The 27098-nt window shown below is 44.0% G+C and overlaps 1 protein-coding gene across 3 annotated transcripts in view; it reads right to left on the bottom strand.

Annotated features, from left to right (window-relative positions):
• The window catches only part of LOC138481461 (glutamate decarboxylase 1-like), a 719240-nt gene that overhangs the window by 133346 nt on the left and 558796 nt on the right, over positions 1-27098 (bottom strand). For all 3 annotated transcript variants that reach the window (XM_069613613.1, XM_069613614.1, XM_069613615.1), the window contains exons 8-11: positions 25039-25093; positions 8506-8622; positions 3810-3874; positions 3645-3723 (exon numbers count right to left, since the gene is read on the bottom strand). In XM_069613613.1, coding sequence (XP_069469714.1) covers positions 3645-3723; positions 3810-3874; positions 8506-8622; positions 25039-25093 — 316 coding nt within the window. The remainder of the gene's footprint in view (positions 1-3644; positions 3724-3809; positions 3875-8505; positions 8623-25038; positions 25094-27098) is intronic.

Genomic DNA, 27098 nt, shown 5'->3' with positions numbered 1-27098 from the left:
CGACCCTGGTGGTATGGTGTGAACGGTAAGGCACCGGCACCGTTCACACCGTTCTGCCTAATTACGTGTTTTGCTCGCGGCTGCGTGACAGCCCGCCAGGTCTGACCTGGCGTGCAGGGTGTGCAAAGCGGCACCCGCGAGCATAACTCGTAATTGCACCGGCACCGTTATCAACGGTGGCGGCACCTCCATGCTCCCCACCCCCATTCTGACCTATCGGGCAGAATGGGGTTGGGGAGCCCAGTAATGCCAACACCCGCGAATGGGCAATTACCAGCCCATTCAACTCGTAATGGGCCCGTAATTGCCCATTCGCATGTGGCGGTGCCGGTAGCGAGTTTGGCAGTAGCCGTGCCTGCCATACAGGCATGGCTACGGCCAAACTCCTAATGAGGCCCATTGCCTTCCCATATGATAACTGCAGAGAAACACAAGAGTGGTAGCTGGTCCACTGCAGAAAAAGCAGGGCGTGGATCTGCAACCGATGGGGAATAAATGGCAAATATGCATGAACGCACAAGACTGGATGTGCATGATCAGAAATCCAACTGAATAAACGACGCCATAGGTCTTCTACAGGCTCTAGATTGAACCCAAGTGACCTTTGGTTACATTGTAATACATAGAAAATGATGGAAAAGCACAAGAAAGGGCATTTTGAAAATGGCCGCTGACGACAGGAACATCATGCAGCAACCACATTGGAGGTGGCCATGTTTGCTCCATCCTCATAAATTCTGCTCTGTGTGAACAGGTCACGCCTTAGCAGGTACGGGCGGCATTTCATTAGCTCTTGATTACACCTCAAATTGTCACAGCTGACGATGAAGTACATTCAGGGCCAGGAAGAGGCACAGTAAATAGCATTCATGGACCAATGTCGCATTTTCTAGTGGAATGAAAATGGATAACAAGGTACATGACTAAATAAAGGTCGACAGGCTGAACTGCTCCTCCTTGAGAGACATTTGAGAGACATGACCCACAATTTGTTTTTCAAACTCTGAACTTTTTTCATTGACTCAACCTCCTCTTTGCACATGGAGGAATCATTGTGGTATTCCTTTCCATTGTATGCATTTTCTAGTCCCAATGTTAGTAATGGGACCACAAGTAAATCCTTTATTAGGAAATAGTCCACCATTAGTACAAATGCAATGAGCCCTCACTGTCCTGCCTTTTCCAAGCATGATTAGAAGCATCTTAACGCTAAGCAGATGATTCACCCCTTTGACTCCTCTATGTCTATGGCATTACACGGTACTGTCCGAGTTGAACCTTCCGCAAAAAGTTTTTAAAAAAAATAAAGTCAGAGTATACATCTAACCTGATGACCTGCAATATGACAAGCTTCGTCTTTGCCGAGCAAATCAATGAGGGCTTAGAACAAAACATAAACATGATTTTCTCATATAAAAACAAAGATTTAAAAAACTTCAAACATAATAGTCTTCAGTACAAGAAAGCCTTTTTTTACAAACAGGAATATTATGGAGAACATTGCCGTTAAAGAGCTGTTTATATTCCTAGATGAACTTGGATAAACTTCAGCAGATTTATGTGAAAGTATTCTATACTTCTTTCGCAAAAAAAAGCCATATATACACTGACATTTATTGATTTATTACTCCAGACCATGATGTACAGCACCCTGATGGGAACAGAATAAATATCTCTGTCAATATCCTTCATTTAAGATGGTGATTGATCATGAAATTGTCCAACATAAAGCCCCCTGGTTCTCCTCAGAATTTATGTCTGGCAGGCCCCTGAAGCCTACTGCTCTTGTAATGTCTTCTTTCTTGAAATAACTTTCACTCACCTGTAAAGCACTCTGTTCTTCCACTCTTGAAAAAGAAGAGCTTTGATCCATCACGTCCGCTAAATTTCTGTCCACTCTCAAGACCTCCCCCACCCTTTTTGGTGTAAACGTATTGAAACAATAGCCACCTGCTAACGCACGACACATACTGACAATGACAATCAGACTGGCATTCGTGCAGGTTTCAGCAGTGAGCCAGTTGCCGCACCCATGGTTGTTGACATCAGTACATAGGCGGATAGGGTCAGTGTCGGGTTGGTGGCCATTTTAGATCTTTCAGGCTCTGTTGACGCTGTTGATCATAGCACTCTCCTGGGACATTTTCGTCATTTTAGTTTGACAGGCTCTGTGTTGACTAGGATAGGAGATTTCAGATCTGATCAATCCCAAACTGTTGCTCTTTATAGTTTTGAATCCTCTTCTTGCTTGTTGCCATGTGGTGTTCCAAAGGGGGCAACAACTTCTCCTGATATTTAACTTAAATTTACTACCGCTCACCAAATTAATTTTCTGTAGCTATGGTATGGTCTATCATTCCTACGCTGACGAAATTCACACACCTTTACATCTGGACAGCAAATCATCTTCGTTTAGTGTGAACTTTACAGAAGCTCTAACGGTATTCGTCATTTTTGCCAAATATTTTACCACTTCTTTTTTTACCACAGATAGTGAGTATGGGTAAAGTTTATAGGAAGGGTGGAGGGTAGAAGGGCTTGTTGCGGGGGGATTGCCCCTACTTTCTGTGGTAAAGAAAGTGGAAAAAATAAATAAAATGCAGTAAATTTACTATTCTGTAAAAAACACATTCTGTTCAAGCTGCTGTTTTCGAACTCACTTTATCCCTCAATCCGGGCTGAGCAAGATCTCTGGAAATACCAGAGACTGTTACAACAGCTCTTTTTCCCAAAGAGTAACCTACATTTGTCATTTATTGACTCAAATGTATTTTTCTGCGCTGTAGTGCCCTTTTGGGCCTAAGCTCTGCGTGATAAATTGTTATTAATATAACATGACATCATCAACATAACACAAGTGAACTTTGTGCCATTTAACAAGACCTTACTACTATCACATTTCAGCTGAGAGTGAGTATCCACTGGACAAATCGTGTGCTAAGTATCACACCTTCACCTACTGGGAAGATTTAAGGCGACCGTGGGATCCCCTTTTTAAATGTTCATGGGCAGTCAGTCTCTTGAAAAGGTGTTGCATTCCGGGCACATTTTGGTTGATCCCCATCCACAGAAAAAGCCTCCAGGAACTGGGCAGAAACCATCGACTGTGCGGAGGAGACCAGCACCCAATTAACAGTCATCCACCGAGGCCCATAGGAGATTGTCTGTGGTGTCAAATACTCTTAACTAGAGGACTGTGTACTCAACTTGATGTAGTTGTGGAGGGATTTTATTACCACCGTAATGGCAGCATTGGGGAGCGCTTTAGATCCCCAAATGTGTAAGTGGATCTGGGCGTGCTGGTGGGCACCAGTCCAGGGGGGCTGGGCCTTTGTCCGGAAGCGTTGTGCCTAGGGGACATGGCTTTATCTGGAACGGGCCTGGTCAAGGCGGTGGGTGATACAACAGATGTAGGCCCAGAAGTATATTGCCACATTTTCACTGAGATGGTATCACTTGACTGGTAGCTTACTTCCTCTCTACCCTTAACCAGCTCACCTGGCACAAAAAATTGCAAATGGTAATGACAATGATGTGTTATTACCGCCAGCAGAATGTAAAGGTTACGCCAAAGGGGCCTTAATCGTACAAGTAAGGTAGACAATGACAATTCATCCAGACAACAAGGAACAGGAACCATTTACCTTTTCACGCACAAGGATGGCCGAGCACTGCAGCGGAACACCCATCATCTTGTGTGGATTCCACGTGACCGAGTTAGCCCTATGTGGTCAAACCATGCAACAAATTACACACATGTGAAAGGTAATACGCTTGGCAAGGAGTCAAATAGAGAACCATTGACCAACCTTTCAATGCCACTCAGTTTGTAGGCGTGCTTCTTGGACAACAGGAGTCCACCACCCCAGGCAGCCTAGCAGGAAGAAATCGCAGTGGATGAAACTGGAACACATAAGTCACTTTGCCATTCATTAGTTCCCATACTTATTTAAAGAATGCATTGGGAGCAGATTAAATCAAAATTCAAAATACACCATAAAACCAAGGAGTCCAAATTGAACATATGTAGGCAGACGTCAAGTGCAACAGTATCAGAACCAACACTCAAAGTAAAAAAAAGAGAACACTCAATGCATTTAGAAAAGTCATACATAATATTTTCCCATGATTGTATTCAAATTATAAACTCAGTGGAAGTGTCACTATTTTATAATTTCCAATAGTAAATTGTTCAACCATTTCTATGTGCACAATGTCACAATAAATGTGAACACTTGAAGCAACATGTATTATAATAATTGTGTTATAAATTGTGTATGATCTAACGGTCCTGTAATATGTTTACACTAATGTGAATTGATGTTCTCAGGGTTAAGTCTGAAAATATTTGGAATTCTTCTTTTACAAAACATAAAACAGAAATTTTGAAATTAAACACATGGCTGCTGTAATAGTTTTATTTTTTGTTGTCCCTCTATTTACTTCATCCTCAGATGCTGGAGACTATCACAGCCTTTGCTTGTTTGCGATCGCTGTCCCAACTTCAAAGCTCTATAACTGGTTTATCTGTAACTTACCGGCCACTGCAAACCACCGACCTGCCACACCAATACCATCTGTTTTCTATCAGTGGATGTTGGAAGCTGAGTCAGCTTTTGACAGACTAAAATCCACCATCATTTAAGCATTTGCTCTTCTATGTACCGATCTTGTAGGACTGGTATTTGTTGAATCAGATGCTTCGGAGCCCCAGGCCTGTTGATGCTACTACTACATAAAATGCGTTCTGCTTGCATGGTCTCGCATCCATTTTGATCTCAGACCGAGGATCCCAATTTACATCTTTGTACTGGTGATGCTTTATCACATTGCTCCAAGTTCATGTCAGGCCATCATGCAGCCACCAAACACAATCGACGGCCAAACTGAGAGGCTCAAACAGACCATTGATCAATCTTTTGTCCACCACGGAATTCACATAGAGTACCATTCCACCATTACTCTACTTTACTTTGTTATCTGCCTGTCTTGTTTTCTTAATTGTGCCTTGAGGCCTGAGGGTGTGTCAGCGCATTACAAATAACAGAGATGGAGAAGGGCCTGCAGCTGGATAAAAAGAAGACCTAATCTACTCCTCTATTAAAGAAGAGGGTTTTAACTACTTTCACAAAGAGAGCCAGATGAAGAATGGATCTCAATGCTCTTATCAAAGTAGACATACTATTTGGGAAAAGCCCTCAAACTGGGGTATTCCTCATAGATTATTATTCGTTTTAGTTCAACTTTATAGACACTGCTGGTCGAAGATCAGATTATATTCCAATGGTTGTCTATTGGATAATTTAGTAATAGTAAAAAAACAAGGGGGGTTCTGGGAGTTTCTCTAATACCAGCCTAGGGTTAGAGTCTCAAACAGAGTCCTTAGTTCACCATCCTTTCACAGAAGAGACATTTCCACTACATATCAGTCTTTGTCCTGCCCACGGGCACTCCAGCACTGAAATGCCTGGCAATTCCCCTCTAAACAAGAGTACCAATAGCAACCCCAGACAAGTGTTTCGGCCTGGTTGGGCCTCGTTAGGGAGGTGGAGTTTCGCCTCTCTAAGAACAGTGAGCAAGGGTTCCATGTCTGGATTCCCCTAGTAACTTAGGGTGAAAACCCAAAGCTACTTAATATGCAAAAACAAGGGAAAAAGCTGGGAAGATAACCCCACCACAGTGCAATGGCTGTATTGTGACTTCTTTCCCGTTTGCAACATATGACACCCTTTGCTGAGGGAGTTCGTGGGAAGATTCAAGGAAAATACCACCAGATTGGCAAGAGGAACAGTTCCTCACCAGTGGGAAGATGGCAGCATCAGAGGCTGAGGCCTACCAGGCAAGATAACATTTCCTTTCTGGCACTGAACCAAAATCTCACTGTTATGCACAACAACGGCTGACTTTGTATGGCAAGTGTACAGTGTGTACAAAAATGTGGGACATTTCAGTGATTTAAACACTCCATATAAAACTCTGTTAATTGTATGTGTTGGCGGTCTACAAGAAAGCTTCTCTGCAATATCTGAAGGGCCGTCCAATTTTAGCCACTGGCTGGGTGTTAGTGGATTGAAGTTAAGTGCCTCTATACATGATGTACGTCTACTTGCCCTGTTGTCACCTGCTGAACAACACAGCGAATGTCCCAACACCCCTCCAATTGTTAGAGTTTGTCATGATCTTCTCATCTTGTCTAACACACTTCGGTGTTCTGTGGGACTCTGAACTCTTCTGGGGAGCCAATGACAGGGGCAACCCGCTCGCCTTAGAAGCAAGACGAAGCCGAGCAGCCGAGCAACACAGGTTCGATCCCCGGGTCATCACTCAGAAACCTCTGGGTATTAAGAGTCTTATAAATATCCCATTACAATACAAATATAACCTAAGGAGCTTTATTTAAAATCTTGCAGTTGGAACGTATAATATATTTAAGTTCCCTCTCACTCGTATCATATTGCCATGTTTTTTAAAAATTTCACTCGGACTATGCCAATGCTCCGTCCACTGTATTTCCGACCTACTTCTTGGATCTTCACCAAAGCACTCAGAATGCCGCAGTCTGACTAATTTTTGTTAAGCGGAAATACGATTCCACCTCAATTTGATTGTGGCCTGCAGAGAAGCACGGTGCAAAAAAGATCATTGTGCAGAGGCTGACGCACAACAACATGTCGCACTCCTCTGCGGCGGCAGGCATTGTGGTAGATAGAAAGCTGGGAGCATGTAGGTGTGGAGAGCGTGGGAGCAGGGTGGGAGTGCTGGTAGGCATGGAGCGGAAACAGGGCTGCGTGGTGCATGGGTACACCCCGGAAGTAGTGCAAGAAAAGCTTGCAAGGCAGAGAACGAGCCTGCGGTAGCATCATTCAGCGCACTAACTCAGTGTCACTCTTCTGTTTGCCGACCAACAGAGCTAGATGGTGGATGACTTAAGATTCCTGGCATAGCTCTCAACCATTTGTCTCGCAAAGGCGGGTGAAATCACCCGATTTTGCTTTTGGCGTGTGAGACGCCCATTGGAATGAATGGGCGTGCAGGAGACTTGGCGGGTGAGTCAGCCCTTTGCAAGGCGGATGACACCCACCAAAAGCGGGTGAGTTGAGAGCTATGTCCTGGTATAGTGTAGAACGACTCCATCGAGTGGCGCTATCCTATTTTCTGGGATCTATTCCGCCTTATGGGAGGAGATTGGGCTCCTCTATTTAGCACCTCCTGACTGTTCCTCCTTCCAAAGTCAAAGAAGATTTGGGGTTCACCGTCCTTGATTGTGGAATGCTCTTCCCAGGGACATTCCTAGTTTGCTGAATATTCAGACTTGAATAAGGCTGTAAAACGCCCCTCTTTTGCTAGCAACCATTTTTTTAAAATATAATCTTTATCACACAGTTAACCTGCTCATTCCCACCTGCGCTGTGTCTCCTTTGCTCATGATATGATAAGTAACAAGTAAGGGGATTTGGGAGGAGACAGATGAGGTTGCTATCATACTACGTCCAGGGACAATTCTGATAGAGTAAGTGCATAGAAGAAAGTAAGGGGGGTAGGGGAGGAGATAGGAAACGGGAGAAAGGGAGAGGAGTAGAGAACAGAGAGTAAGCAGTCAAAAAGAGTGGAGAAGCAAGAGGGGAGAGCAAATACAATTGCAGAAGTCAGTAGTAACACATAATGTTGCAAGCCAGGATACAAGAGGAAGATGGGAACAGCATGATTCAGGGCCACCATGAGTACAAGATGCAAAGGAAGTCAGCATGAGAGTTGAGAAAGGGTGAAGTCCATAAAAGTCCAATCCAGCATTGTCCACAAGACGGTGATGGTGAAACCAGAATGTATCAGGACAGACTCCTGCAGAAGTAGGCTAGAGGGGGAAGACTCATGCAAAACAGGCAACACCTGTGTGTGAGAAGGGTGGGGGGCACAAGGGAACATCACAGGGGACGAGGGGTGGGGATGGCCTGTGATGCCTACATATGATTCAATGTGTGGTGGTGCGTGCAACCAACGTAAAGAAATCAGAAACATTAAGGGCCTGATTCTCGGAACTTTTAGCACAGTGCCAAGGGACTTTGCACTGCTTCCAACAAACACCCTGATTCACAGAGCTGTGCAAAGTGTATTTTTACAGTGCAAAGTGCACTGCAAAAATGCAATTTGCACAGACTTTGCACAGCAAAAATACACTTTGCAGGGTGCTAAAAGTTCCACGAATCAGGCCCTAAATGCAGTAACCATGCAGCAATCCTACTTGAAATCTTCAGTGCTGCGTTCGGTCATGGGTTGTCACATACCGTAAAGCAAAGTTGCAGCATGTGTGATGTCAATGCAGAGATTATAGAAACCCGCAGCAGCAAAGAATACCTTGATCCATCAAATTGCAAAGACAACTGGGACTATGTAAAGCCTCGGAATGATTTATCATCATGAAGCATATTTTGGCGGATTAATATATCACGGTAAAAAAGACTTTGCGCACAGGCCTGAATGAAAGGGAAATGATTGTAAGCATCTTACGTCCACGTGCATCCAGAGGCCATGTTTTTCGCAAATTTCTGCGATGTCGGCAAGAGGATCAAACGCTCCAAACACTGTTGTCCCGGCTGTGGCGCTGACATACAGTGGGTGGCAGCCCTGGGGGAAAAAACATTCACACATTAGGAAAGGCACAGGGAGAACACAGATAGCAGTGAGGCTGACCCCCAATTCCTCTGCACTCAGGGGCTCATTCGCAAAGAAGGGACCAGGAGCATGCCCGTGCTACTCCTTGCGAGAGGCTATTCGAGGCACACGGAAGTAGGGACTTGGATTTACTCCTCACTTACACTTCTCTTTCCAGGAGTAGGTAAAGAGCAATCGAGAGCCCCACCTGGTAATTTCTTGTGAATCGAATAGTCTCTCTCCAGCAATAAGTAAAGAGTAAGTCAGACTTACAACGGGAACGTATGATTTTCCTTTTACTAGGATCTCCTCTTTCCTTTTTAAGACAGCATTGTCTCCGTCTAATTTGCAGAGTGACACATTTTTTTTAAAATTATGTAGTGCTCTGTGACGGATATCTCTGTTTCTAAGCGCGGTGGTAACAGGTGTTATTGCCCAATGTAATTGTGCTCAATTCAGGCTCAGGAGGATGAAGGGCTAGGCCAGCCCTGCCAGTATACACGCCTGCAATGGCAAGTCCCACACAGAACACAGAAGTGAGTGCTCAACTCACTGAGCTATCTTACTAACTGAAGCAGTATGAAGGGACTTGGCTGCTAGTGTATTTGTTGGCCTTTGCATTGTGAAGCTTGAAGGTATAACATGTGCTTGCACAAGAGAAGCCGAGTTGTGGAAAGTGTTATGTTATGTGAAAGGTTTTTACAATGCGCACTGTTGACACCTGCACAGTCTCTTGGCACTGTGGTGGATCTTTAAAGCCAGGAGGGAGGTGAGTAAGCTGGTACGACTGAGCGGGAAAAAAGCACAAGAGAGCTATGATGTGCTGTTGGCAGCTTCAGGTTGGGTGACACTCTTCACTGAGCGTAGGTGTGTTTATCAGTTGGTAGCCACCATGTGGTGTTTGGCGAGACTATGTATGTTTGTTTCATTATTGTTGTGCATCTGTTTCTCTGGGCATTTGCTATCCCATGTTTCCATCCTTTTGAAACCTGTGCCTGCATATCCAGCATTCTTGGAACGCAGCCCGCGCTTGGCAATTAATATCTCTACAATGAGTCTGTTTTTCATTTCTATTGCAATGGCACTGATACTAGTCTGCATACTAGTCTTACTTCTAGCCTAACAGCAGTGCTGTGAAGACTAGCACTGCAGACCTTCTGCAAGACAGAGCTGACATAGTGTTTTTTCAAGGACAGCTTCTCTTCTACTTGTCTGCTGTCTCTTTTGCAGCCTCAATAGGTCACCATTGTGGCCACTGTTGAAACCAAGTTGAGGTTATTACCCAGGTTACCTTTCGAACAGAGGACAACTCAAGTCTCTGCAAGTTCCCTTTCGAGATTCCCTTCAGTATTAGAAAGTTAAGTTTCCTTTCAATGTCCTTGTAATGTTTCTTCACTTTTGCTAGCTCAGAGGGCCCTTTGCAACCTGGGGGAAAGGTCATTGAACATTACATGACCTTCATCCCTAGGTCTGGCTGAGACCACCCATCCATTCAATGCCAAGGGGTTACTACTAATATAGCACATGTGCTGCTGCCCTTTCAGCTAGCTCTACAGAGAGTGTGGGCTGAATACAGGGTTGCCTGCGGCGTAAGGAAGCGATTCTTGCTGCATTGTAGGCTTGCCTAGGAGTGCAAGACCTTCATCGGAATCATCAGGACCCCAGACATAGCTTGGATTCCCAGCACACCTTGCGTGAGAATAACGAAACCCAAGCGAATGGGTCTTCCATACTGAGCCACCAGCTTTCGCTTTGCCTGAAACCTGTATCCCCCCAACCCTCCATGACCCCAAGGGCCCCATGACTGCATTGCCTCACAGGTGAAAGTCCTTGTATCTTTGCAGGACTAGTATTGATTCTACTGCAATCACCATTGTCCTTCAGTAAATATTTTCTTGATTCAAACTAGTGTTTGAATGTATCTTTATTTGTGCAGGAAATGCAGCCATTTCATGAACTCTAGAGTAGCCTAGGGAAGGCCTGCTGGGCTGGAGGAGACACGGGGATACGCAACGCAAGTGCATAGTGTTAATAAAGCAGTGATATTCAAACTTTTTCATACCGAGGCCACCTTGAGTAAAAATATTGTTTCTACCCTCCTCCCACCTGGGGGATGGCCCCCTAAAGAGGCCCAAAAGATGTCCAGGGGAGGGGGCACAGGCTCTTTAAAATATAAGCAGACAATCTACTGCTTATGTTTTCTATTAAAAGCAAGTTAAAAAGAATCATCTAAATTCATTTTTGAAGTGTCTGGGGCCCACCCAGGACCCCACGAGGGGGCCCATGCCCCCAGTTTGAAGACAACTGTATTAAAAGGTTCCGCCAGAGGCCATTAGAAATCGTTCCACTTTTTGGGGAGAAAGACACATCGGGGGAGGGTCGCAAGGTCTTCTGCACTAGTGCCCATGTTGGCTCTCTCGTATGTGACAGTGAAAATATTTGATCTGCGGTACTCGGTTGCTGTAGAACGGATGCATTAATGCGCAACATAATATGGAGCCGCACAAGCAGCATATCTACTCTCTCAAAAACAAACAAAAAACTTCAAAAAACAATGAATGAATCAGGAATGATGATAAAATTCAGGAAGACGGGCACCGCCATAGGTCGCATGACGGCCAAGACCCTGTGAAACCAGCCTCACTGTGGCAAGCCCACACAGACCATGACGAAATCCAACGCACGACTACACACTCAACCCGAGAAGATGGAGCATTGAGGCTCAAGCCTCAGTATCCAATGATCACTGCTGAAGGATACAATCTGTCAGAAAGAAGAAGAAAGAAGCCAGACCATCCTAGGCAGGCTCAGTAGAGGTGCACCTGACACAACCTTCCTTTCTAGAACACCAGTTTTAAATATATTTAGTTTTGGGGGGAAACTCAAGCAAGACTGAGCTTTTAATGGAAATGAACCATGATGAGTCCCCCACTCTCTAAATGCCAAATCCATGTCACCCCAGTATCACAGATGACGGTTGAGTTTTTGTAAGAGAGCCAGCATATCAAATATTGAGTATGTAACCAACACCTATGCCACGCACAGCCTCGATGCGCTTCATACACTGAGAATAAGTTGTGCATGACCCATTGGAGATGTGCATGCATACAAGCTGCATCATGTAAAGTACTAAGCAAAGAGAACCTCTTTAAGATTATTAAAATAACATTAGGAACGCAACTAGTTGTGGCTATTGTATAGGCATTGGCAAGACCTTTTCTCGGTTCTGCCATCCTATGTCCAGGTACACATCACCAACTGTTGCTATGTTAGGGCTACATACTACCATCAGTTTCCGGCCCACACAATGATTCTGAGCGAGTCTCTGTATACTCCATATAGTGTGAGCAACTCAGCAAATAGTGGTAATTCTTGGCAACTGTCTTATTCCCTCAGTCTATAATCGGGATTTTGTGGAGACAATCTTCAAGTGGACTATGCCTCATTGAGATTGGGTGAGACCAAGGTCCATCTACACAATAGCCTGGCTATAGGGTACATAACACCACTGACCAAGGGTTCTAACATACACATTAGAGAGTGGCCACGTTTCCCTGCAGCTGGCAGGCTCAGCCCCTGCAATGTGAGCATTTCTTCTGGGTTGCCACTCCCTGGAGCAGGACTTGCAACATGGAATTCCCACAAACTACAGCAACTTTTGTTTATTTTGAAATGATGGGAAATCCCCCTTTGCTGCTAACCCCCAAATAATATTAGAGAATAAGAACTCTACAAAGGTGATTAAGAGTATCAATATCTTTTCGTGCCACTATCCGGTGACCAGGGAATTCGGGGTACCCAGTCATTTTACCAGAAAAAAAAATCAAAGTGGTAGGTTTTACCGAAACCCAAAATACCGAACATGTAATTAAATATATATATATGGTAGTGAGGTAAAGGGGTAAAATACGTGGGGTTGGCTGGGGTTTAAAGGATAGAACAACAGGGTGATTGGGGGGCCCAAATAAAAAACAAATAAAAAACAAAAAAAACAATTTGTTTTCTCTCTCGTTATTTTGACTTCAGTGAAATGTACCACTCCGATTTTACCTTCAGTGAAATCATATACAGCTGAATAAGGTGGAGGACCCGGATTGCCATATTATATGCCTGTAAGAGACCTGGAAACTAGAGCAAGTTCATAAAATAGGCTCTAGTAAGTACTCTGTTCTGTCTACCTATAAAAGGACCATACGGTCAACCAAAGGGGAGACCCTCAATGGGGATACACTCAAACCTGGATGCTAAATATAAAGCACTAGAAATGTCTTCTGTTGACCTGTTGGGGGCTATCATTTAACTTAAAGGGAGGTCACACTTTACACCTATTGAATGTGTATCTAGGGCCAACCTTAGAGACTGTTCAGCTACTTGATCTTTCTACTGATAGCCTATTCGAAAAAAAGGGATGGGACTGATCCTGGCCATATGGTTGTTGTTGGTAATTTAAAATCCCAGTTTGAACCCCAGACATCCTGTTCATCTGATTTGGCTATTGACGATGACGTCTGGGGAATTCTCACACTGTACTCCAAAATGTCTATAAGCTGCTACACTATTGCACACCATTTAGCGGACATATTCACTAGACACGGCCTGAGAGCTTGTAACGGCCGAGTAAACGAGCATTGTCCGCCAGGACCAACATATAAAACTAACTTTGATGCAGAGCCATCTTGATTATATTCTTGTACGTCTGGAAACGCGACGTTTAATTGGTACCTTCATAGTTAGCGAGAGACCCGAGAGTGACCATGATCCTCTAACACTAATCCTTGCTCTACCCATTTCCTCTCAGACCGGCCCGGTCCGCCCAGACACCAAAATCTAATTAATCGAACTTGATCCGGAATGTGGGCTTTATTAGATAGGGACCTGGTTTTACCAAGCCTCTATTTTGAGCTTGTGTCTCTCCAATTGAATTTGTGGATATAGAAACCATTATTATTCCCTTGGCTTCCCGTAATAATCTGGTATCAATTACCAAGGCATTTGCCTTCCAGTCCTCCACTCGAGCAACTAAGAAAATACACAATAGCCCCAAATGGTCCGATAAGCAGTGTAGGGAAGCAAAGCAAGCGCTTCCTAAAGAAATGAAAAAAGCTAAAGAATAATCTCGTATAATATTGATACAGGCAAAATATAAAGAATTATTGGTTAAATAAATTATTATTGTTATTTAAAACAATGGGGGGGCTTACAAACTTCATCTTCAAATAATAACCTCAAACAACTTTAAATTGTCTCATCAGACAATTGCCTGAAAATGATCGGATCCTCGATCACTGAAGCTAAAGGGTTTGCTCATGTTAGCACCCTCTACCTAGCAAAGCCCAGAGATACACCAAACACCGATGGACTTGTGTGCAACCGCAGAGTGCCTGACCAAATATCCAGCTACCAGGAGTTGCCATCATCAGAAACCACGATCTTCCGCTTAAAAGAAGTGCAGACCTCAGTCAATTGGCAAACACTTAAAAAAGTACCTGGCTTAAATTACTTGCCCATTGATAGGTTTGAAGGAACTGTACATAAACATCTCAGCTTTCAAGTGTCCTTTAATGAATAGTGCATAAACTGGGTACACCGCGTGTTTTTCAATGAATGCACCCCTGAAAGGCCACCCCCTTAAGTGCCAAGGACGAGTGTGCTCGTCCTTTTTGCACAGACATGGATAATAGCCTGGCACTTAAGGGCTGAGATAGCATAACAAATCGGTTACCTTATGTGAATGCTGACTTTTTCAGACTAGGTGCTTTAAGTATAAAAATATGTTCATGGAAACGCATCAAAATGTACTGATGTTTTATCCACCATCATATTTTGGACACTTTTTGTAGCCACCTGAGGGGGATTCGGGAGGGATGGAAAACATGGCTGGAATAATATTATGGCTGCCCCATTTGTTGATATAACTGTATATTTTGGGGGAACAGACAGAGTATTTATTGAAAGAGAAGAGTCATGTAAAACTACAGGTGGTAACAAAACATCAATATGTGAGAGATATCTCATCGGAGAGCAAGTTATCATTGCTGAAATATCACACTATTAGCCCATTCCTGACCAGGATAAAGGATTAGGTACAACCTGCAACACCAGACATCCATGGTGTGCAAGTGTTTCTATTCTACATAACTCCCAAGAAATGGGAACCTTGCAGCCAAAATGTTTCACAGTTTGGCTAGACGCACTAGCCAGTGGAATGACATTGCTGGAGGCTCAATTTGTGGTAGAACCATTTCGTGGGGTGGGAGGATGTGTCTTTGTCTGTTTTTGCCTCTTTGGATCAGGATTCCCCAACACAGTAACTGATGCACAGCAGCCTCCTTTCAAAGCTTTGCAGTGGGGCAAATCTGGAGATGCCCGGGGTATCACCGGCTCCTCGGGCGCCACTTAGACGCTCCTGTGCAGTGTAAATTCACTAGGACTGGCTTACGTGCATCTTAAATGTTGCTTGAGCGGCGTATCCACGTTTGCTCTAATTCTTGACTTTTGCACACGCGGCATCAGGTGGCTGGGTCAAATCTCAGCTGATCCAAGCACCTTCTGATTTGCTCCACGGCAGTATTTGAGAATCAGTCCCCAAAAGTTTAAAGGTGCAAATGTTAATGTTAAAGGACATTTGTACCGCGCACTATCACCACCGGAGTGGTCCCCTGGCATCTCTGTCCCTAATTCAGCTGGGCTTTATATCGCTCCCTATGCAAAACTCCTTTTTATATATCTGTAAGTGTCAATCTAAACCTATCCACTATTCAGTGTGATATAGTACATTAGCAGCCTGCCATTTCTTGCCAATGTGTAATCGTAGCCTCCTCCGCACATGACAGTGCCCATACCCATTACACGACAAGTGATGAGTGAGATCAGCGGATTAGGAGTCTGTGGGTGGACGACACATTATAATTTCACATTACCATAGTATGGCCGCAGCTGTCTTGATGATTAAATGACTCATGTTTCCTTCCTGGGTGTGAAACACTCGTCAGGCCTCCTTGATAAAAGCTCATGCAATGTCAATGGTTTTCAATAGCCCAAGAACTGTTTTTTCTCAGCCGAATAGAGTCCCTTTCTAGATTAACATTGTTATGTTACTTGGCATTTATATAGCGCTCCATATATCACTGGTATGACCTCAAAGCGCTGGTAGGTTGAACGCCCTCGGGGACCGTAGTCCAAGTCAGTTGAAAGAGTAGGGTGTTGAAGGGTGCTTGGGTGCACCAGATAAGCGAGCAGCTGATGTAATTGCTTGTATTGATATAAAAATGATCAGTGAATCCTGTGGGAGTCAAAGAATGAGGACTACACTTCAGTGTGTGGCCTACACCACTGCTGAGAAACCTTTCAGTACACTGCACCATCAGCAGGCCTCGGGGGGCAGTGGGGCATCAACAATCGCCTGATATGTTTGGGCACACCCACACCTGCAAGGCGCTGTCATGTGTTACGCCAATCGTTGTCTACGTGAACAAAAGGCATTGCTTGCAGTGCACAGCTCTGGCCCGGCGCGTGAGAGCATCTCTTTCTGAACGCTAAGCAAGCGTGAGCTCTTGATTCCAATTCATGCTGCTCTCCCTTTCATCGTGTAAGGAACAGGCCAGGTCTCAGATCAGAAAGGGGGGCCCTCGTTGCACTGCAAATGACTTGAATCAATAAACATCACTCGCCGAATAACTCTGCATAACAGAGAGAATTGAATTGAGTCGTTTCGTGTTTGGAATCCTCCTGTAACGCTTAAAAACCTGACTTCACAGGCAGCTGAACAGCTCGCGCTGCATACGCCATTTAACTTAACAGAATCCGCTAATAGCCTCAGGGGCCTGCGGAGGGCGCGGGAAGACTGGGATAACGCTCTTCCTCAACTCATTGCCCACCTCGGGCAATAACGTCAGGCACGGCATTATTTAGCGATATTTAACCCCTTCATCTGTCAGGCTTCGTCATTGAAATGTTGGCCTTTCTATAACACGCGATGGAGCAGCAGAGGACAATAATCATTGGAATAAGTCTTTTGCCCCAACATGCCAATGTTTCTCCTTTGCCTTTCCTGGTTCTAAACAGATCATTCGACCCTCATTAGGTGGTGGAATATTCTAATAGCTTTATGGACCGTGTGAGGGCCATATCTGGCATTATGGCCCCCCAAACATACTCCTTTTTTCAGACACATAACGCCCGTTACAGACCTCGCTGCAGGTCTATAGAGCTATACTAGCAGATGGATTACATTATGGACCGCATCTCATCCAATCAAAATGCTGGGAATACAGTCTATAATCTCTAGTTTCGGCCTCTTTCCAAACATTCTACCTGGGCAACAGCCTGATAAGCTGCACATAAACCATTACCTTTAGTTGTGGAAAAGGAGAGAGGAAGATGTGTTGGCAGTTCATTTCCCCACAATAACACTCAGCAATGAATTACACAATGTGTAAAGTGTATTGTCATTAGTTCCGTGTTAATTGAATGAACAGTCGCATTTGCTTCTGTTACTTTCTTTTGTCCCCAAAAAACACCTACTTTTTAGTTACACACTACCATGTGCTAATAACTGTATAGACCTCAGGAGGGGTCATTATTGCTTTGATAATGCCCCTTCCCCAATGTATAGCTCTGGGCTTTCTCTCAGGCAATAACGTGGGATAATCCTCCACTGATGTTTCTGTCCGTCTATTACTATCTATTTATTTATTTTGCAGCATGGAGGGGCTGTCACAGAAATGTTTTTTTTTTAGTTGCATAATTGTTTTTGTCTTAGTTGCGTATTTATAATGTGCTTAAATACCCGGAGGTTTCTGAGCGCGGACCGGGGATCGAACCTGTGTTGCTTCACGTCGTCTTGCTTCCAAGGCGAACACGTTGCCGCTTGGCTGAGCTATCCTCCCAGGACATGTGACTTATGTTAATGTATTTCTATACATATACCTTCTGATACTCTTAACCACTTCAACTGTCTATAGACATTGCTGCCAAGCAATGCACGTGGAGAGCATATACCCCATAATGATGTTACCCCAAGTTGAGTTTTACTGTGCAATAGAAAAGGGATTTAAAAACGACACCGATGCAGACGATAGCAGATCCTGTTTTCGCAAGCCTAGGAGTCTGTTGCCTTTAGCTGTCAGTGGCTAGACTCAGGAACGGGGGATTGCTTTGTAAGATTCAGATCGTTTCTGTTAAGTGTGGTTGACTGTAGTCATAAAGTGATGTTTCTTTCCACTTTTCTAGCAAATACCCATCAGCGTGGTTAATTTGCCGCAAGTGGTCATACAGTACAGGCTCCAGCCCCTGAACACACAGGAGTTCTTTGTGCTTCCAGGGCGCATTCCATCTACGTTGGCAACATTTTTGGCATCACGTGCCATCTGAGTGCGCTGCAACGTCATAGTGTGACCGTTTTGGAATAGGTGCTTTTGCAACAATAAAGAAAAAACAGAGTCTCTCATGCATCTAATCATGATATGCCCTGCACTCGCGGACAAGAGAATCCTCTTTTGGAGACCTATTTAAGATCTCAGACCAACAAGAACAAGGCGATTCAAGATGGCTAAAACTCCTTCAAGGCAAAAATAATAAGCGGAGACCTATTTAAGATCTCAGACCAACAAGAACAAGGCGATTCAAGATGGCTAAAACTCCTTCAATGCAAAAATAATAAGCGGAGACCTATTTAAGATCTCAGACCAACAAGAACAAGGCGATTCAAGATGGCTAAAACTCCTTCAAGGCAAAAATAATAAGCAGAGACCTATTTAAGATCTCAGACCAACAAGAACAAGGCGATTCAAGATGGCTAAAACTCCTTCAAGGCAAAAATAATAAGCTGATATACACAGTTGTACAATTCCTTGACAATATCTTGGAGTTTACACAAGTTGCCTAAAGTAACTCTTTGTGTCTCTTGGTCCTCGTTTCTTTTCTTAAGGATGCAGCATATTGTTCTAATTTGTAAATAATGTAAAATGTCTTATGCAATTTAAATGAAAAGTTTATATATAAACTATAACATTTTAATTAAAAAAAAATAAAAAAAAGAATAGGTGCTTTTTGGGTGCAAGTGATGTCAGTTGTACTTGTGTCGCAATAATGGCCTCACCGAGGGTCAGTAAATGCACTGCGTGTTAGAATTCATGTTTTAGATGTCTCTGGGTGTTAGGAAACTGAATTCACACTCCAATCCCCTTGTAATTCCAACCCTGTGTTAGGCCATCCTTTTATCAACACCATATATAGGTTTTCAGCACATTGACTCTAATGCAACACATGGAAGATTCTATGACTTCACGCCTTTGAATGGGCACAATAGTCTTCTATGAGGAGACAAGCAGACATGTCTGCCACGGCCACTCTTGCCATCTTCAAGAGATAACAACACAGATGTGTGCCCATAGCACAGGTAAGACTCAGTGCCTGATTCTCAGGAGCAGTTTATACTGGTGCAGTCCCATAGGAAAACACAATGTGAATCAGGGCCTCAGACTCTTGTATCTTCATTTGTTTGAAGCTGCTTCCGCTAGTAGTACATGAATATACTATTGGCAGTGTACGCAGGGTTATGTATAAATGTGCAAAGACAGCAGAACACAAGAGTGCGTACAAATACCACATTGGTGTGCCAAGTTTCTTTTTTTTTTTTCAATCCAGATTGCAAGCATATAATTTAACAAGCATTGGCAATGGCAACAGTTTGGGCTTTTGTGTGGGAATGGGAAAGGCATTTGCTTGGCACAGCGTGTTGGTATTAACTGGCCATTGATGGTAGAAGATGGAAAATGGTGGGAGTACAGGGCATCTAACAGCACAGGTCGTTATTGTTGCCTCAGCAGAGAAGAAAAGCATACACTTAGGATTTCACTAATGCTACTAATAGTTTCTCTATATGCCAAAGAAATGCCCTCAACTCTCTCACTGGAAATAGTGAGTTTTCTTGGCACAGTGGCCACCTGCTCCAGACACTAGATCCTCAGGGACCTGTAGTGTCGCTTGTAGATTGTACCCATTCCTATATGTTTTTGCAACACTCATTTTTCAACAGAGCTCTGGGGGTTAGCACGGGGATGTCCTGGGGGTTTTATGTATGGCTCTTTTACATGCAGTTAATGTACATACACGGTAGACCCAGCATCAAAGAGGTGCAAAAGGGTCTTCTCCTACTAACTAAGACGTCAATAATTTACATTTATAAAGAGGTATAACCCACAATAAGGGGTCTAATGTGTCAAGAAATACCTCCTTGGTGTAAGGACCTGCATCTTTACTGCAAGGTCCATCAAACTACAAACCCAATAATATTACACCTATGAAATAGGTATGCATCATACCCATACACTGTTTACATCCATGACACATATGATTGAAAATAAAAAATGAATCAATACTGTCAGATCTGGAAAAGCTATTGAACACAAGTCATAAGCCAAAGTAAACTTTATGTGCGTGCCACATACATTGACCCAAGCCAGGAACTCTTCAAGTTGTTGTTCAGTTCCCTTCCAGGTCATCGGCACATTGTCGATGCATCGATGCCAGCTTGTGATATTGTGATTGAATGAATTATTTTCTGCATGAATGGTGGCGGCTTTAGTATTGCGAACAACCAATGAGATAGCTTCCCTACGATATGAGATTAAGTAGTGTCACAGTCTGCGTCTTCTTAGTAAATCTGTTTTTAAAATAACGGAAAATAAATTTCCGCCATCACCTAATATGCTGCTTGTACTTAGTCAGTGCTACTACGTAGAGTGAGATACACACGTTACCCATTACAGGGATTTGCTGTTTAACAGCCAGGTAGTGGTGATATGTTTTTATTACCCATTTTTTTTTTTTTGTTTTTTTGGCAGAATGTTCTACAAGATGAAATCTAAGCAGAAATAAAATAATATAAAAATGTGTTTTACATCCAGTCTCTCGGCTAACATATTGAAGGTTAGTAGTTGACCAATTAAGATTACAAAATGTTCAGAGGAACAAAGGAACATGATGTTTTTCACACGAGCATCACCCTAAAATAAATAGGAAGCAGCATTTATAATTGATTTTGGGCTTTTCCTATAGATACGGTCCAGGAGATCTGTCTGACCATGAGCGAAAAATACTAAGAGGTTGATGAAATAAGCCCCAAATGCTATGACACTAAGATTACGGTCACTGGTAGTCTACGACTGGACAATCGATAAACAATCTGTCTTTTTTGAGATGTAACTGACAGAACTATCTGTTTCTCTTCTTTGTTTTTGGTTGGATTGAACACTTTACGGGGGAACTTTTCGATTGGTTCCATCATGCATAAGAAGAGTTTCTATGTCCTGATGAAGGCCCACACATAATCCTAAAAAGAATTCAGTGGTATGGGCGAATCGGACGAAACAGGCCAAAACACAATAGGCCTCATTACGAGTTTGCTGGTCCGGATATAACGGTACCGGTAAGCTTGCCGATACGGTTGTATCCGGACTGACAAACTCTGAGTTGTGCTCACGGGTACCTTTCATTCCGCCAGGTCTGACCTGGCGGAATGAAAGGCACCCGTGAGCACAGCAAGCCTATAGCACCGGCACAGTAATTAACCGTGCTGGTGCTACAGGCATCCCCATTCCCATTGAGCCCTAGAGGTCTCAATGGGAATGGGTATCTCCCAGTTCCGGCACCCGTGAATGGGCAATTACCGGGGTATTCCGGCCCCGCCAGACCCGGTAATTGCCCATTCGTGGGTGCCAGATATTTTCAGAAGTTTGGCGGCAGCCTGCCTGTTTTACCGGCAAGGCTACCGCCAAACTCCTAATGAGGCCCAATGTGTCGACCTTGATTGTACAAACATCCTAGTAGACATTTACAAATGAAGGGAATGCATTCCTGAGGGCAAAGGAGTCACCCTATTCTGCAGCCAACTAGAGCAAACTTCTAGCTTGTGGAAAGGATTGACCATAGACCCTTTGGATGGCCAGTAGTGCCACGCTTACCGCATCAATACATTTTGGAAATAATGTGAATGGTAGAACAGGGCATTATATCAAAATCGGGAAGAATATACCTTGGTGACAGTAAAATACTGTGTTTATTATAATTGCAATAGTTTGCCATACCAAGGGCGCTTCACAGCTCTAAGACTGACTGGACACAGAGCTGTCGTTATATCGATAACTTTCTGGAGATCAGGTTGCATGCCTTGGTGGTCAAAGACATAGTACTCAAAGACCACTGAGGGCAATTCATCCTACAGCTAGCTACCCTCATGTAGTCGGCTTTTCAAAGTACCAAAGGTGCCCTATTACATGAGACCAACATGGCATACTGCGATGCCAAGAGGACAAATTAACTTTTAGTGGACCATACCTGATTTTACTCAGTTGGATTGTTCAGTCAACCTTATGACAAAAACCTATGCCAGCCGCACCCTCCCACTGATGGATGAATTGTATTCCCAGATCGAGAGGGAGGCCATCACCATCCTCTAGGGGTATCCGCCACTTTCACCTCTACACGTACAGGCACCCTTTCAAAGTGGTCACAGACAACAAGCCACTTCTGCCCATCCTTGATGGGTCCATCAATAGAGAAGTGATTGCTGGTGCTACAGATGTATGATTTCACCCTCAAGTTCAGGCCAGGCATGAGGCAAGCTGGCTGACTTTCTATCCCATCACCTGGGAGAAGCAAGCACACCTGAGGCAAGAGAATCTGAGCACATAGAACATGTGAGCATGGCCACTGAAGCGGCAGACATTAAGGCAGTAAGACTCGACGAGTTAGTGGCAGGGACACTGAAAGAAGAATACCGCCAGGCTACAATCCAAGCCACTGAACCAGGGAATTGAATAAACCTTCTCCAAGATCACGCCCATAGGGCACTCACATTCCAGACGTGCCTGGCCACTATCATGAGAATAAGATGAAAATGTTCTTAGTTACCAAAAGGCAAAAGAATAACTGTGCTCCATATCCTCAAGGTCTGGGTCATAAGGTTAGCCCATAAAGGTCACAAAGGAATTGTCAAAATCCAGGCCCGTCTGAGAAAATGAGTGTAGTTTCCCCAGATTGACAAGGGAGTCGAAACCTTAATATCGACTTGCATCATGGGCCAAGACTCTTGAACATGGAATCTTCCCCCACCAATAGGAACACAGCAGCAGGGGGCCAAACCCTTGAGCTAAGAGAGTGCTGACTTCTGTGATCTCTCTTACAGCAGGTACCTATTTGCCCTCATTAATGATCACTCACGCTACCACGAGATCGAAGTAGAAAACGTAATGGCTGCAAGCGCAGTGATCCCAAATCTAGAGAAGATCCTAGCAGTGCTAGGAATCCCAGATCAGTCGAAAACAATGGACCACCCTTCCAATGTAACAAGTTGAGAGAATACATTGAATGTTAAGGAGCCAATCATTGGAGGAACCTCTTCTTGTTGGCCACAAGCAAATAGAGACACAGAGTGCTAGAATTGCACCTTGAACAAGGTTGCCCATATCGCAACCAAAAGCACGGAGGACATAGTGAATGGGGTGTACACGTTTTTATGCATCTATAGCACTTTTCTAGATGTATCCACAGGGTCCAGTCCAGCTGCCCTGTTCAACTACTGACAATCCTCACATCCTAATGGGCTCCCGTGCAATTAGATCTGGTAGGAATTCAACCCCGGCGACAATGGGCAAACGGACGGGTGAACATACTTAGCATGCCTGTGAACAGGACACCGAAATCTGGAACACAGTCTTTTTGCAGAATCACCATCCCAAAGGGAAGTATGACATGCCATTTGAAACAACTCCACTCACTGTCAAGCACCGTCATGGGACACTAGTTACGGCTGAGAATGGCCACAAATTGGTTACTAGGAATTTACACACCTTCAAGTGACTAAGCGACCCACCAGGGGCTTAGACCCCACGATGGTCCCGGCAGAATGCTCACAAACTCCCGAGTGAAGCAGAAGACAACCTAACTGCTGATCACCTACACCACAGTCCTGAAATTGACACCGGGACCCTGACACAAGCCGAGATCCTGCAGCCTCCAGCCCTTTGCAGACTGGCTCGAGCAGGCCAGAGCATTGCTACCAACTCCAAAGAGACCGACTTTTGCAGTCAAGTTGAAGAGCTACGATTTGAGCCAATGATGAGGGTACTGATAGCCAACACTCACGCTCCCCAGGTAACACAAGACTACATTGAATCTGAAATGTTGCAAGGCTGTCAGTTACAGAGCATTGTGTGCTATTTGCTCCCATCACAGCCCTCAAAAGTACACATTCATGCACTCATGAATGAGTGACATCTAATGGCACCACTCACTAATACAAGATGCCCTGCCCCCACGCTCGGGTGTGAATCATATGGATGCTAAGCATGACACTGGTTTCTGTTTCATTTAAGTCACTGGGCTCAGATGCTCATTATATCGTTTTGCACATCCACGCATCAGGCACTGGAAATGCTCTTCAATAATGTCCATTGTTTGCCAAGTCTCATAACCATTGTATCTATACCATTCCCTGTGTGGTGCTATATCGCCATATATGTCCAAACACTAACATGCTTCTCTCACCAAGAGGGCTGTCTGGAATTTTGGCTACCAGCAACCCTCATACGATCTTTGTGCCATTGCCACATCATTCTCTTATAATGCAACATGTAGGTGGTTACCCTGGACGGTAACTTTGCCAGTGCTATCTCTCCAGATACTACCGCCGCTCTGTTGCACACATTTCTTGACTCGCCCTTTACTCTAGGTATTCACAAGTCAAATGCAAAATGTGTTTCATTCTGAACAAAAAACGGGCTTCCCTTTCTTCCTCTGATTCCCAGCCCTCCCCCACACCCACCCCGAAGAACCACACCCCCCCTCCATTCTAAAGGGCTACTCGAGAAGTCTCGGGAGGATAGCTCAGGGGAAATGCGCTCGCCTTGGAAGCAAGACGACGTGGAGCAACACAGGTTTGATTCCCCTGTCCGCTAAGAAATCTCTGGGTATTAAGCGCATTATAAAATTACAAATGCATAGCATGACACAAAACATTAAAAAAAAACAATTACAAAAATAAATAAAGAACAACAACAAGTAGGGTTGAGGAAAGGAGCATCCAAGGGAGGAGGGCGATTTGGGAGAATTTGTCAAGGAACAATGGGAACACACTGCTCAAATTAGATGACTAGTAACCCATCAAAATGTCCACATACAAGACCTCCATGTTTGAGTTAGTACTTCCCCCATTGAGCGCGCTGTTCTCATGAGATCCTTGGCATCCTGCCGTGACCCCATGAATCCTCTTCAATTTTAACCTCTTTCATTCTGACACCCCTACTCTTTATTTAAACATTTGAAACCCCTGACCCCATTGAGTTTGCCATTCAGGGTAGATGCAATGCAAAGAGAAAAAAAACACACCTCTTTCTTTGTCGCTTGAATTTTCGCCTCCAATTCCGATGGAACCATCTTCCCCCTGACAGGATTAAGCAGAAAAAGGTCATTCTTTTGCTCACTGAATCCCTCTATTATAATTTCCTCCTGCAAATCGGATTATAGAAAGCGTTTCAGAAGGGTATTTAATGAAGTGCGCTTAGTTCTAAGGCTCTTGCGTCACAAGCGGGAAATTGCGCGAATAGAAAGAGGACAGCTCATTATGGCAGGCATATTTCTAGGGTGGATACAGACAGGCCATTCACACAACATACATTTGGAAATATTTTCAAGCCAATTATAGAGATCCCCCAGTGGGAACTTAAAAAGAAATTTGAAATACTTGTCTGGCTCGCTAATAGACTTGTGGTCAAAATTTAAGAGACAAACCGATGCAGTAATGCAATATGCACATTTCTGAGAACTTCACAGAGAAGAGCTCTCACCAAATGTCAGCAGCTACCAGCAGCACTTTAGTGAAACGCCATCACCTAGCTGGGCTTTCCTTGCACAGTGTGGATTCATAGAGCATCAGAACTGCAATTACTTTAAAAAAGCACTATTGCTTTAACTAATGCGCAAAAATTGCAGAAAAGGGCAGCTCAGGCATACGATTCTTTGTTCCATTCTGCTTATGGGGGTAAACTAATGGCAGTGGGGTAAACAAGAGGAAGGAGGGGTGACGTGCAGTTTACAGTCCATCCCAATGAAAATCAAAATCTTATCAGAATTGTATAAATTGTCCCAAAAAACCTAGGTAAAACTTATAAGAATGTATAGGAAGGCAATAGGTATTTGGGTGCCATATAAGTTATTGTAAAGGTCTTTGTTCCCGAAATCCAAATTGTGTCAAGTTCTTATAAGCTACTAAAGGAATTTCTATCACCATTTTGTGTGGGGCTAATAATATCTATCTATCTATCTATCTATCTATCTATCTATCTATCTATCTATCTATCTATCTATCTATCTATCTATCTATCTATCTATCTTTCTATCTATCTATCTAGCTATCTATCCATCTAAAACGGAAAATCAGTTTGTTTGTTCCTTATACAATTCCACACCGTCCCACCAATCTGCACCAAATTTTGCAAAGTTACCTTTGAGGACCCTCTGGACGTCACTGTCTGCACTACATGTAGGCACCCCACACCGTTCCCCAGATTTCAGCCCCTGCACACAGGCGGCGGTTGCCTGGAAACAGCAAAACATCAAGTTGGGTGTAATTTTAAGTGTCGCGATGCAGGGGACAAAACTCAAGATCCTGTTGGGACCTTGAAAACCACATTTCAAGGCCCTAGGATGCACAGTTTCCGAGGCATTTGCATCACAACCCATTGAACCGCGCCAGGGTGAGGCAACAGGTGGGGAGAGCGCACAGAAGGTCCAAGTATGCTGCAGCATGACAACTCTCTCCTCCCTGCCACGTCTGCTCCAGGATATGTATGCCAGCCACATGCACCCATTCTCAATGAAGTTTACTTCAGAGTGCAAAGCAAATCAAATGATAAGTGTCTCGGACCAAGGACCTACAGAATCATTGATTTTCAACAATTAATGACAGTGTTATCATGTCTGTCTACTGGCCACATGACATTTGCCCACCCCTTTCCCTGGATTGTATCACCTCAACACATGACATGGTTGCCTACAATCAGTGAAACATCAATGTGGTCGTAGAAAAAAACAGACAAAGCTAATTTTAAGCATCTTAACGGTAGAAACAAAACTGAAAGCCCTTAAAAACCACATTTCAAGACCGTAGGATACACTGTTTTCTGAGATATTTGCACTGCAATCCACCGCAAAAAAAGACCACTGCGCTAGGTAGGGAAGCGTCTCGACACGAAAAACAAAACTCGAAAACCACATTTTAAGGCCCTAGGTGCACCATTTTTGAGCTATTTGCACAGCAACGCACTGCAGCACACAGCACCGTTCCAAGGTTAGGTGACAGGTGTGCAGAGTGCCCAGCGATAGGTGGGGAAAGCACAGAGTAAGTCACAGTATGCTGCAGCATGCCAACTCTCCTCTCTCCTCCACGT

This window comes from Ambystoma mexicanum, chromosome 5p, assembly GCF_040938575.1.
Source record: "Ambystoma mexicanum isolate Mex_15411 chromosome 5p, UKY_AmexF1_1, whole genome shotgun sequence".
NCBI classification, from domain to species: Eukaryota; Metazoa; Chordata; class Amphibia; order Caudata; family Ambystomatidae; genus Ambystoma; species Ambystoma mexicanum.
The sequence above is the reverse complement of the archived record's forward strand: the minus strand, read 5'-3'. Positions and strand labels throughout refer to the sequence as shown.